Source organism: Dipteris shenzhenensis, chromosome 20 (assembly GCF_047967505.1).
Source record: "Dipteris shenzhenensis isolate YYH24624 ecotype China chromosome 20, Dip_SZ_1.0, whole genome shotgun sequence".
Lineage (NCBI taxonomy): Eukaryota > Viridiplantae > Streptophyta > Polypodiopsida > Gleicheniales > Dipteridaceae > Dipteris > Dipteris shenzhenensis.
The window spans coordinates 29,916,738-29,930,479 of NC_141615.1; the positions used below are offsets into that span (position 1 = coordinate 29,916,738).

At 48.1% G+C, this 13,742-nt stretch overlaps 1 protein-coding gene across 3 annotated transcripts in view; it reads right to left on the reverse strand.

Moving 5' to 3' along the window:
• Window positions 1-1,589: 1,589 nt before the first annotated feature.
• The window catches only part of LOC147889513 (magnesium transporter MRS2-3-like), a 31,831-nt gene continuing 19,678 nt past the window's right edge, over window positions 1,590-13,742 (reverse strand). Inside the window, exons 6-7 of one of the 3 annotated variants that reach the window (XR_015542869.1) lie at window positions 2,589-3,186; window positions 1,590-1,681 (exon numbers count right to left, since the gene is read on the reverse strand). Coding sequence is in view for 1 of the 3 variants with exons in the window: in XM_087391369.1 (XP_087247495.1) it covers window positions 2,902-3,186 (285 nt within the window). In the remaining 2 variants the exon portion in view is untranslated. Of the gene's footprint in view, window positions 1,682-2,248; window positions 3,187-13,742 lie in introns of those variants that run through there. The other 2 variants (XR_015542868.1, XM_087391369.1) reach the window with 2 other exon arrangements.

The following is a 13,742-nucleotide window of genomic DNA, read 5'->3' on the forward strand; positions in this document are numbered from 1 at the left end:
TTCTTTATAAAACCATGGGAAAAATGGCTATAGGGAACAGAAGCCAGTGGGATCAGAAGGTCGCAGAAGCCGCATGGGCTTACAACATCACTCATAAAACGTCTAGGTCACACTCCTTTTGAGTTGGTGTACAGTATTGAGGCCGTTTTACCACTAGAGATAGAGATTCCGGCTTTAAGATTGACACAAGAACAGAGGATGACAGAAGATGAACATGTAGAGGCACGATTGGTGCAACTTGAGAAGCTAGATGAAACCTGACGCCTTGCCCTACATCAAACAGAGATTCAAAAGAATCGACAAAAGGCTCGCTTGAATAAGATTCACAAGGGATGGGAAAGACACTTTGCTGAGGAAGATGTTGTGCTATGCTTTGATAACAGATTGGACCACCAAATGGATAAGAAGTTCCTTCCATTGTGGGCCGGTCCATACAAAGTCATCAAGGAACGTAGCAATGGGTCTGTACAAGTTCATGAGCTGCATGAGCCATATGGCAAGAAGGTGATCAACAAGCGTTACCTCAAGCCTTTCTTTGTGCGTGATGGACCCAAGCATGGAAATATTGTGCATTCCTCGCATGGGGGGAAGAACTATTATGGATAAATTTATCTAAGGAAAAAGGCATAAATATGTGTACGTGGTGTTTATATGTATGGCAATAGTATAATAAAATATGGTGTCCATAGGGCCCAGGGTTGAGGTGGCAGGGCATGACAATGTGCCCCCCTTCCACGTAAGAGGACCCATGAACTGTGTTGTACATAATCCATGGTAGTAATATTAAAAAGTTTTAAGTCACAACTTACAAGTTGCAATCATGATTTTTTGCATGCTTTGGATTCCATTAGGCCAAATTTATATGTTGCCTGGTGTATAAAGGACATATGTAGAACTCGAACGGCTTTTTTGAAATGTTTAGAACCCCGAAAATCAAAGGTTTCAAGACAGTCCTGAACAACTCCCTCTCTAACACTTGGAACTCCCACTTTCACTACCCTCTTACCTTATTCTCAAATTTACCCAATCTCCCTCTCATCTTGACTTCTAGACTCTTAACTTGAAACCCCTCCCCTACACTTCTAAGCCTCTCCTCTTAGTGAGGACAATTTAGTGTACCTGACAATATATACTTGAACATCCCTCACCGATCCTTCCAAGGACTACCACCCCTGGGTACCCGTTCAAATGCACTCAAAATCTAGTAGAAAAAAGTGGACACTAGAAAAAGGTACCCATCAATATATACATAGTGCACTTTTAGAGGGTGGGAAATGATTTGACCTAGTTAAATCCTCCAAATATTACTTGGCACTGCTTAGGCCTTCACACAGACATTCATCTAGTTTTCTCTACAAGAGAGGGCAAAGAACAAAATTTGAAGATAAGGTTCAACAACTTCTCCAATATAGCCTGTTATACAAAGTTAACCCATCCCCTACTTTCTTTTTGCTCCACCTACACTCATGTCCCATGTGTTGCTTGCAACCTGTATATGGCTGAGGCTATTGTGCACAGAGTTTGTATTTCCCATTGCCCTTTGAAGAGCGTCCTTGCTGTTTGGTATATACCATGGGATGAAGGTGAGGCTCCCACATGCACTTGATCATTTGCATTCTCCCCCTCATCTCCAAGCAAAAGCTCACCACAGTTAAGTTAAAGATTTGGCACCCCGCCCCCCCTTCTACACGCACACAATCAAACTGCAAAAATATTAAGAGCAAACACCATTTTGGGGATGTATGACATCAAAAGTGTGCACCACTTTTGTAACTGAGAAAATGCTCTTCACAAAATACGATTGATCATGTCCTTATACAAAAACCAAAAAACATGGGTAGCCCCTTAACTTGACTCTTGAAGACAGTATCCATGCACGAAGAAAAAGCCAATGATAGACAAAAGAAAGTACGTCTAGAAACCCAAGACATACTCTCAAGAATTCCAATATAGAAACCAAAAAATCTGGGTACCCTTAATTCGACTCATGAAGATAGTAGACATGTACAACAAAAAAGCCAATGATAGACAAAATAAAGTACCTCTAGAAACCCAAGACATACTCTCAAGAGTTCCAATATTTCGGAACTATGCTCACAAGCCATCCAGAAAACTACTCTATTCTAGACACTCATTTTTAATGACACCCATCCATTAAAATTAGATACATGTAGCTGTAGATTGTGAGACAAGACATTCTACAACCATCCAGGAATTTAACAATGATCTAGACAAAAGGGTGCAGGCCATAGAACTAAAAGGTGAATATAAAGAAATGCACTGGAAGTTGAAGGTCGCTAGCAATAAAGCCAGACAAATCTGACTGTACAAAATGTGAACCTAAAACATTGGCGGACAAGAAAAACACCTTGACAAAGACTTCCACTAGACTCGAGAAAGTGAAATTAAGAATAAGGAAACACATTGTCCGGAATTAGGAGGTGGGGTATGATAAGCCTCTTCAATGCACCATTCTTAACTGCATCATGGCGCATACCAAACAAACAGAAAGAAATATATTTAATGTACTTAGGTGTTTATTTGGCATTTCATGTATATCAATGGTCATACCTGCTCATTCAACCTACCTGAAAGGGAAAATATCAGCCATCCTTTGGAGAGTTTCCCCAACACACAGCCACAACAATTCTAGAAGACGTTTCCATTTGCAGCAGTGAATAACTAGTGTGATAAGCCTCTTCAATGCACCATTCTTGACTGCATCATGCAGCATATCGAACACACAACAGGAAATATATTTAATGTACGTGAAGTGTTTCTTTGACATTTCATGTATATCAAGGGCACCAATACACTCGTACCTGCTCATTCAACTTGCCTGAAATGGAAAATATCGGCCAAGTTCCCCCAACACACATCCACAACAATCCATCAATTGCTCTATTCCAGAAGACGTTTCCATTTGCACCAGCCAATAACTAGAGTGTATATGAGAAAACAAGCCGCCGCAGATCCACCTATTGTCCACAAAAATTGACTGAAGTTCCCTGTGGGGGTAAACATGTCGATTTGAATATTCATGCCAAAAATTCCTGTGACCACAATAAATCCACTAAGAACAAGTGTAGCTGTGGTAAGCATGACTCCCATCTGGAGAAGATGATTTTGCTTGTCATCCAGCATGATGTTGATGTAATCCTCAGTATCATCAACATACTCGCGGAGCTGCATGTTTCACAAGAAACTCAGTTCTCTCTCTCTCTATATATGTGTGTGTGTGTGTGTGTGTGTGTGTGTGTGTGGTCTGCAATCTGGTGAGGCATCTGTCTTGAACGCATCAATTCTAGGATCCTCCACAAATTGGTTTGCTTTTGTGACAGAAAAAGTTAAGTCAAGTCAAAGTAAGCTTTGGAACTTCAAGTACCACCATGTACATTTATATATTTGAAACACACACTTTTTTTTAATAGTGAAACCCATGTAGCTTTATATTACAAAGAGCAGTCCCCAGATAGGGAACATGCAATTATAGCATCAGAAAATACCATTGCAAGACAAGTATGCAGGAGAATCTACCTGAGAAGCACACAGACCATCATAGATTGATTGCATCAATGACATCTAGATTCTAGAGAAAGTTGGGCCACCAAAGACACTATAATTTCTGTCTTGAATTTTTTTTTCAAGTGCAAGGGCTCCTGAGCTGCTGCTCCTCCCCGCCCCGCTGCCCTCCTCCTCAGCTGTACGGCTGTACGGCCCTCCTCTCACCTCTCCACCTATCCCCTCCTCTCTGCCCGCACTCCCTAGCCCCTCCGCCTACCCCTAGCCTCTCCACCCTCTCTACCTAGCCCCTCCGCCTCCCCCCTAGCCTCTCCGGCCTCTCTCCCTAGCCCTACCTCCCTCTCCGCCTACCCTCAACACCCTCTCTTCTCCCCGCCCTCACTCCCTAGCCCCTCCGCCTACCCCCTCCCCTCTCCGCCTACCCCCTCCCCTCTCCGCCTTCTCTCCCTAGCCCTACCCTCCTTCCCGCCTAGCCTCTACTCCCCCTTCCCCTCTCCCTCTCCCTCCCTGCTGCCCCCTTTCTCCCCTTAGCCCTCACCCTCCCCTCCCTCAGCCCCCCCCAATCTTCCTTCTTCCTCTTTCTATCCTCCTTCCTCCTCTTCCTAGCCCTTCCTAGCAGCATTTTTTGGTCAGACGGAGCCTTTTGTGTTCAACTCGTCCTTCACACCTTGATCGACAATGGCCCAACCTTCTCGCCTGCTTCCACCAGCCGTGAAAACCATCACTTTCTCAAAAGACGAGTTGCAACAGCTCAAAAAAGATATAGAGCAGGAGAGCTCGACATTGCTCTTTGCTCGCATCCATGGGTCCCACCCTTCCAGGTTATAGGCCAGGGACTGGATGCTCGCCACTCTACCTGGAGACCTCGAAGGGCACTTCACAGATGTTCGTCAGCTTGGGCGAGGCTTCTTCCAGATTGTTTTTGACTCCTCGAAGGTAGCACGTACAATGCTTCAGGCTAGCCTGTTAGCACTGAGCTCCAAGAAAATTGTTTTCACCCCTTTTTCATTGGGGTTTGATCTTGTCGAGGAGGACGACCAGATGACGTCACTCTTCATTAGATCCTCAGGTGTACCATCGACTTCTACATTCCATTGGAGCCGCCTTTGGAGTGGTTACTGAGATCCCCTCTCTCCCTGACATGCTGAGATCCCCCCTCTCCCTGAGATGCCTTCTTCAGTAGCAGAGGCAGTGAGGTCCGATGGGGTACCACGGGTTAGGGTCATTGTCTCTAACCCTAACATCTCGGATGACCACATTATGCTTTAGCATCCAGATGGCTCCTTCAACAAAGAGTCGAGATTGCAAGGAGACAAGATCAGTGTAGGATTTGCAAGACCCTTACGCACTTTGCCAGAGATTACCCAAGGAAAAATAAAAGCCTAAAAGATCCACGGGTGCGCCTCATAGCTTCACCCGACTTGGACCTTGCTCACGACCAGCTCCTACCGCTTCACGCACTGCTAGACCTTCGATTTCATAGCTAGGACCGTCAGCCTCTCGTCCTAGTACTTCTACAGCGCGGACAGGACAGTCAGCATGTCCTGTTTTCGTCGTCCCCCATTGGGTGCCTATCAGAGTTGGGGAGCTAGTTCCACCTCAGGCTACCACTGATGGGACTGTGGACGCGTTTCTTCAGGCAGGAGACATTCCTGTCCTAGTTTCATGTGCAGATGAGACTGCTCCTGCCCCTTCACGTGTTCATGTGCAGGAGCGCTCACCCAGGGAGATCCTTTCGGCAGAGACCCATGCCTTACTTGAGAATAATGCCAGAGTCTTGGCCGAGGTCATGCAGATTCACGCCGAGGTCATGCAGCTGCCAAGTTCTTGCAGCAACCACCCTCCCTCTCCTGCACGTCTGTCTACATCTGACAGATGTAAGGGGGTCATTGGTTCCACTCCTCCTTCCGCAGGGCTCCTTTGCACTCTTGCGCTAGAGGTACTTCGCAGAAATTCATTTTCAGTTCTGGCAGATTTGGTTGAGTTTGAGGTAGAGGAGGAGTTTGTACCATCTACGCTCGGGGAGCACATTTTTCAGGCATCCATAAATAGAGTTTCCCCCTAAGCAGGTGTGGGTGTGCTATCCCCAGTTGACTTTCCTCCTCTTCGAAAGATCATAGTGGTAGGGAGAGAAGCAAGCTAACACTAGGAATGGAAAGGAAAGATAAAATTTCTTTCCAATTTGAAAACATTCAAGGGGGAAAGGGCATCCCTTGACTTTGCCATCTATACATCCGAGAAGAAAATCCCATTGAGCGGGCTGCCAGTGGCCAAAAGCATGAGTAGTCAAATGTGAAAGCAAATTACGAATCATAGCAGCCCAAGGGTGGTCACCTTACATAAATTCCAGCATCATTTTTACTTTATATACTTTTATATACACATATACATACATGTATATATATATATATATGTATATATATATCTCAAAGAAAGGAACCTTCTATTAATGCTTGAAAGATTTCATACAAGACAGCCCTGAAGGTGCTGAGTATGGAAAAAACTGGAAAAGGCTGAAAGAAAAAACCAGCATGGGGCAAATCTTACAGACTAAAAAAATCGATCTTGGAGAGCTCCCGTCTGCTGCTGCCCGCCACCGCCCGTTGCCATCACCCAGCCCTTGGCAGCGCCCTGCCCCCTTGCCGCGCCCTGCTCCCTTGGCAGCGCCCTGCTCTGGTCGCCCCCCTTCAGACCTCTCGCGTCGTGCCCCCCTTCAGCCCACTCGGTCGCGCCTCCCCTTCAGCCCGTCTGGCTGCTGCAGGCCGTGCCCTGTTGGTCGGGCACCCCCTTCAGCCTGCTCGCCTTCAGCCCGACTGGCTGCTGCTGGTCGCGCCCTGCTGGTTGAGCTCCCCTTGCCCTTCAAGTCGCCCCTTCAGGCTGCCATCTAGGCCGCCCTTCAGGCCGCCAGTAGCTGTTGTCTGCCCCTCCCTTGCGCTTCAGGCTGGGCTGCTTCAGGGCCCTCTCCGGGGCTGTTCTGCTCGTGTTCCGGGGAGCTGAGTTCCTAGGCTGCATCCAGGCATTGGCGGAGCTTTCTGCTTCAGCTTTGAGAGGCCTGTTTTCATTCCACGCAGGCTGAAGTTTGGGGCATTCTTTAACCAGGGGTTTTTTGGGATTCTAGAGGTTGGTTGCGAGTTCTTGGTGGGTATTTTCAGCAAAGGTAGCTCCTCCCCTCAGGACAGCACAAGCTGAGACAATGGAGGACACTAATGCCACTCCCGTCGCCGAACTTGAGGAGATTGAAATCACAGTTTCTTGTCCTCCTTACATTGTGCGGATGATTGAGGTAGCAGAGGAGGGTTTTTGTTTGACGCACATCATTGGCTTTCTACCCGGTAGATGCCAACAGTTACGTGATTGGGTGTATGCCAGCATGGCCTCATTGGGTGTCTCAGTTACGGTTTTCCGATTGCTTGGCAGAGGGTACTTTTCTTTTGGCCTTCACTCTCCAGAGCAGGCTCAAAGAGTACTTATGAGCTCACCGATTCAGTTTCAGAACAGAGTCATCCATTTGTGGCCTTGGTGGAAGCACTTCAGTACTACTACCCCGGGACCGCGTCAGGTCTCTTTTTGGATGCTTTTCCTTGGACTTCCTGATGAGGTCAGCTCTTATCGCAGAGCTGTGGAGCATATGGCTAGTGTGGCAGGTACAGTCATCCCATCAGGTGCTAGACTTTCCTATGCTCAGTCACTTGCTCGTACAGGTGTTACGGGGGTCAGACTCACTTCAGAGTTCCCACCTCCTCGACCTTTGCCTACTTTGATTTCGTACTCCACGGGAGATGGGGTCCAGATGTAGCAGAGGGTTTTGTATGAGGGGCTTCCTGATCAGTGTATTTTCTATCGGAAGAGAGGTCACTTTATTAGGGATTGTCCCAGTCGTCGGCCTCGATCAGAGACTCCGGATCCTTCTCACCCTACGAGTGACCCAAAGCCTATAGTTCAGCCTCCAGGGGTCTCTGAGCCTGCTTCGACTCATTTAACAACACGAGAGAAGACTCCTCTGGGGGAGCCTCTAGTGGACTCAGAGGACCTGGAGGTGTCTCCAGTGGAACAGCTTTCACGGAGAGCTCAGAGGAGACGGAGACGGAGACAGAGGGAGAGCCAACAGTACGAGCAGCCCCATGTACGAGCTCACAGATGGCAAAGAGTTGAGACACATGTGCAGGAGACCCCGGAAAGGGGAGATGCAGAGGACCATCCGCAGGCAGGTCTTGACACTGTGTGGGAGACGGTAGCTTAGGGAGTCGAGTCACATGTGCAGGAGACCCCGGAAAGGGGAGATGCAGAGGACCATCCGCAGGCAGGTCTTACACTGTGCAGGAGACGGTAGCTCAGGGAGTCGAGACACATGTGCAGGAGACCCCGGAAAGGGGAGATGCGGAGGACCATCCACAGGCAGGTCTTCACACTGTGCAGGAGATAGTAGCTCAGGATTTAATGACTCTAGACACAACTACCCCGGAGATTCAAATATTGGTTACGGAGACAGTTATTCAGCAGGAGATTGCTCAAGCTGCAGTTACTGTGATGGATGCCTCTCCCCAGCAGTCCATTGAGAGAGTGGTATTTTACGACACAGGTCAGAGTCAGAGCCATCCCAGGATCTCATGCGCCTGTACGAGGTTCCCTCGAGACCCCTTTCACAGCCCCGTCGCAAGTACCTTCCTTTGTTGCTACACGGAGTGTCCTTTTAGACACCCCTCCCAATACAGCCTCGTCTTTGTAGCTTTTCACTCCTGGTTTATCTAGATCTTTTGCGAGTGCGGTCACAGATTTTGCTCAATACCTAGACAGGCGTGAGGATTGGGAGATCCTAGCAGACGAGATCGAGCGAGATTATCAATCACCCACGCCGACAGACACCTCGTCGCAGATTCTTCCTCTCCCCCTCACCTATTCCAGGAGCAAAGTCAGGACGGCTCAGCCCTTTTCAGCTCTTCTGACTCCTAGACCTGACCCCAGGATGGTTGACAGAGATCTACCCGTTGAGTTTTGGCCCTTTTTGGCTCGAGGGGTTATCACAGACTCCCTCACTCGATTGGAACTTCTACCGGTGTTTTGCCGACGGTCAGAGGAGGTAGAGGAGTACTTGGGATCTGTTACTCTCTCCAGAAAGGGGCACGTTCTTCGTTTCTCCGCAGGTAGCTTTTGATCTCGGGGGAGCGAAAGCTGGTCAGCTGAGTTACTTGACAGCGAGATTGCTAGACAACTCATGAGCATGACTCAGTTTTCATCGGTTCACAGTATTGTTGGCTCGCATATTCATTCTTGCCCTAGGACTCTTCGACCTGGCTAAGGTGCAAGGCCTTTCTGTTTCTATTCTTTGAGATTCAGAGAGACTTTGATTTGCCCAAGAGTGCTGGTTGGTTTGACTTTCAGCTTCTCAGTTCGCGCCAAAGTACTATTCCCTTGGATGGAGCCATTTTACATGAGTTGGGGCAGATTTGGAGTTTGATAAGAGATCAACTTTGGATTGCGCCGTCAAAGAGAGAGTTTTGTGCCGTTGCCACTGGCACCCCCTCCCTTCCATCCGATGTCTAGGTTGTCCATCATTTCTTAGAATGTGAGAGGATTGAACGGCCGTAGATTTACCTCAGACGCAGATGGTCGTAGATTGGGAGTTCCTAGATTGCAGTTGCTTAGGGACTCCCTTCGGTTTATTTCCTCAGGGTCCCCTCCAGACATTGTGCTTATCCAGGAGCATAAGCTCTCCCAGGATAGGATTGACAAATGCAGATCCTTACTCAGAGGACAGAGCTGGACATATTGGAGCCCAGCGGATGGCACGAGGGGAGGAGTTTGCATTTAGTTTCAGCTAGGTGGGCCTCAGAGATCACCCAAGAGGGTACACTAGTGGAGAGCAGAGCATGCTATGTTATTCTTCAGATTGAGAGCACAGCAATTGGTGTTCTCAATGTGTATGCTCCCACGGATCCAGCCCACAGACGTGCTTTTTGGAGATAGCTCAGAGAGTCCCTTCCTCAGGCAGACACCTGGATTGTTGGAGGAGATTTCAACATGGTTGAATTCTCTGAAGACAAGTCGGGTTAGACAGAGGGTGGCCTTTCTAATAGGGAGAGAGAGTGGAGTGGGATAGTTTTGTTTTGCATGCTGGACTTCATGATGCAGCCCGATTGGACGACTTTTGTCACTTGGCTGACAGTCTTCAGTTCTCTTGGTCCGGGGTTTTCCATGGCTCTCTTTCTTTGGTCAGACTTCACAGGTTTTATATTGGCCCAGGCCAAAGGATGACAGATTGGGATCCGCCCGGGTTATGTTTTATCTAACCATGCTCTAGTCCTAGTACAGATTCTTCCTACCTCTCGATTGGAGAGCACAGGCTCTGTGAGAGTTCCGGAGTTTGTTTTTCAGGACACAGAGTTCGTGGAACGGTTGAGAGAGGCTTGGTTGTCAGAGGACACTCCTGTGGATCAAGGCTGGTTGATGTGGGTAGAGGGGGCTTTGGCTAGAGTCAGCATGGCCTGCCAGTTGAGGGCAAAAGAGGAGAAGGAAAAGCTCAAAATCAGAGATCGGAACGCAAGAGCCGAGGTATCCAGACTTCAGAGATTGATTCAAAGTTTTCCTCATTCTCTTTTCATCAGAGGGCAACTTTCGGAGGCTCAGGAGAGACTAGAGGAGATTCAGGGCAGGAGGGCCCAGTTCAGGTTTTACTCCCAGCAGACTTTCTGGATTTAGAAGGGGGATAGATGCTCTAGAGAGTTCTTCAGGGCAGTGGGTCAGAGATACTCTTCAGACAATCTTCGTGGATCGACAGGAGCTCCTTTGGCAGAGAGTCAGGGCCATTGGTTGCCTGGGTAAGGAATTGGCCATAGATCCTTCCAGGTTGACCATTGCAAAGGATCCTAGATGGAGACTTTGGATTTTTCAGGGTTGACCTCTTGCGGAGCTCGACTGGGACCCAAGTGAGTGGGCGTGGCCTGCTCCGGTTGCAGACGTTCGTCCTCTTTCCTTTTTCTAGTACTCGACGAGGGCAGGTTAAAGGCTTCAGCAGAGAGACTCTCATCACCTACCATCTGCCTCACAGCATTGGCACACACAGGGACTTAATGCAGAGCTCTCGCTGAGCTACTGGACTCACTTTTGGGGCATCAGTAGAGCCAGGAAAGTCTCCTACTTTCTTTGGCTCACTATACATAGGGGTATACCTGTGGGTACTTGGCTTCAGCAAATGGGTAGACCCTCCTTGTGTATGCGTTGTCAGCTTGCAGAGGAATCTAGTAAGCATTGTTTATGGAGCTGCCCCAGCTCTAGAGTGGTATGGGCAGGTATCTTCAGGTTGTTCTCATATGTTACATCTGAGTCCTTTCTGATGACATGGGGCGCTGCCCTTTGGGGGAGAGGATATGGAGCCTTTGCTCTCTTTGAGTTAGAGCCAGGAGACCACGGTTTCTTCATGCAGCATCGCCAGAGATGGGGTCCCACAGAGGTCAGCATCATGGAGCCGCAGGATTTACTTTTGGTACCTGTACCAGCTCAGGATTCCATGCCTACTTCACCTGCAGGGTCAGCCTCGGAGGTGATTTCCAGCATTACCCTATGGCGGATATGTGTTCGTGATGTTCTTTTGTCCTTGGGGACCATTTATGCACGGAGGCTGACACTCTCGCTTCCATTTGGGCAGAGATTATCTTCACTCTCAGGAGTCAGTGGGAGCGGTGTACAGGCACCTCTTTGGCAGCTTATGGGAGACTTTTATCCTTCATGAGGACATGGGACTGCTCATTATTTTTTCATTTGACCCCTTTTGGGATGTCGTGGCATTTTAGACCACCACCATGGCTTTTTTGCCACATTGTTGAGGCTAGGGATAGAGTACTTTCTCTCCCACCTGTTGTATGATTCGTTTTGAATGGAATATATCACTTTTTCTTTCAAAAACCGGCATGTTCCAGAGAAACCCGGCTCACTGCCTAGGGGATCTCTGGTACTGGGGCTAACAACCAAGTGGGGGGACTATACAACCAGCGAATCCCTCACGGGGTGAAGATGTAGAAAACTCCTGCAAGCCAAGCCTTGCACAAATGAGCACGCCTCTCGATAGTCGCCTTGGAGCCTAGAGTCCCACTCCCAGGTGGATCGTAGTGTGTATATGATGTCCTACCAGATGGCGACTAGGATAGTTGAAGGTGGAACCAGGTGCTCACCCATCACAAGACTGCAACGAGCCACCCAAATGTTCCAAGCCGTGATGCTAACTACCACCTCCCAAACGCTGTCCTCCCTAGGAGGAGGAGGAGCTAGGCTGTCAGGAGGGACTGCCTCATGGAGTGCTATCCTTTGGATGCTCTGACCTTGTATCCGGTAGGCTAGGGAGATCTCATCAATCTGAAATGCATGTCCTCCCTTTTTCAACCAGGCCACCATCCCCCAGGTGTAGTCTCTCTGAAGACTTTGCATACATGTCATAATCCTGAGGGCTCCCATCCAAATCCTCGCTGCGCTACGACAACTCCACAGGCAGTGCGGGATAGTCTCCAGGAGACCATTAGGACTGTTGGAAAATGGAGTCAATTTGAGTGACTTTTAGTGCGTTCTAGAGTAGTACTATACTACTTTATATCCTAGAGTACCACGTGTCACTATGGGACTCATCCCATATACATTTGACACTTAAGAGTGTGTGTGCCTATCCCATAAAGGCATTGTACTTTCTCATGTCAAATGATCAAGCCTCAAGCCTTTCTTGATCATGTAAGTACTTTGCTTGGTTAGCATTCTTTCATTTCCATTATGTTTTCCTAGTCTTGCTTTTCTACTTTCCTTTCCATTCCATGTCTTGCATCATCATATGGTATCAGAGCTAGGCTATCTTGCAAGAGGTTGAGGTAAGAGATTGAGGACATTGAAGCCTCTCTCCCTCATTTCCCTTGAAGGAATGCCTTCTCCAATTCCATCCTGAGCTCCCTCTCTCTCTTCCACCTTCAGCCTCACCATTGGAGAGCTTCATCAACAAAAGATCGTGCTTCAGCTCATGCCTCAACTCGCCATTCAGCCCACGCTGCTGCTGTGCCATACAACAAAGCTGTACAAACAGCCCGTACCAGCCGTACAACTGTACGGACTGTTGTGCCGTACAACATGCCTGCAAACAGCCCGTACACCTGCTCCTGATCGGCCCACTCCTTTTCTCTGCCCGCTGCTATTCTGTCCGCCACCTACAGCTCTATTGTGCCCGCCATCTCTTCCTCTGCTCGCTTGTGCCCGCCACCTACTCATTCTATCTGCTCTTCCTCTTCTACATTCACTCTTCTCTTTCCTAGCTGCCAGCTTTATGGGTTCGATTTCCACCAACTCTCTTCTTGTGGAAAAATTCAAGGGGGACGGATTCCCCACATGGCAAACAAAAATGCAACTCCTTCTCATGAAGGAGAATGTTTGGGATGCCATCAAAGATGATAAAGTACTTGAGGCATCAACAGAGCCTCAAATACGCAAGATTTGGAAGCAACACAATTCGAGGGCCATTGCAATCATCGGGCTTTGTCTAGATGATTCATTGATTCATCACATCGACTTCAAGTCCAAGAAGGCAAAGGAGATTTGGGCAGCCTCGAGAATATATTTGGTAACAAGATCACCAACTCCAAGGTATTTCTGAAAATGCAATTTTATAAGTTGAAAATGGAAGAGTCCGATACATTGAGTGCACGTATAGCAAAAATTCAGTCTTGAGTTCAACAACTCTCCAACTTGAAGTGCTGCCCGGATGATGAGGACATAATGGCTGTCCTCATAACAAGTATGGAAGGGATTTCTCGCTTTGAGAATGCCCTTGAAGTACTTCGCATTGCATCAACTACCTTCGAAGATATGGTATCTCTTCTTCTTGAAAAGAATCGTCACAACAAAGAATCTCCATCCTACTCAGCGGAGACTACACAAGCTCTTGCCTCCACCAACAAATGGAGACCTAGGCCATCGACTCCACCAGCACGAGAAAAGGCATTCAAGCCATTCAAGTGCACATATTGTAACAAGCTCAGTCATACGGAGGACAGGTGCTACCAGAAGCTTGCTCAACAACAATTGAAGGATCATGCCAGTTGGGTGGCATCCGCCACTAGTGATGATGCAGACGAAGATGACCAGCCGACATAGGATCATGCTTTTACTGTCTGTCTCCAGCATTTAGAGGATGACGGAGATCATGATTTTGCTTTCTAAGCATGATATATTTAGGTACTCTGCCTTGGGGGTGT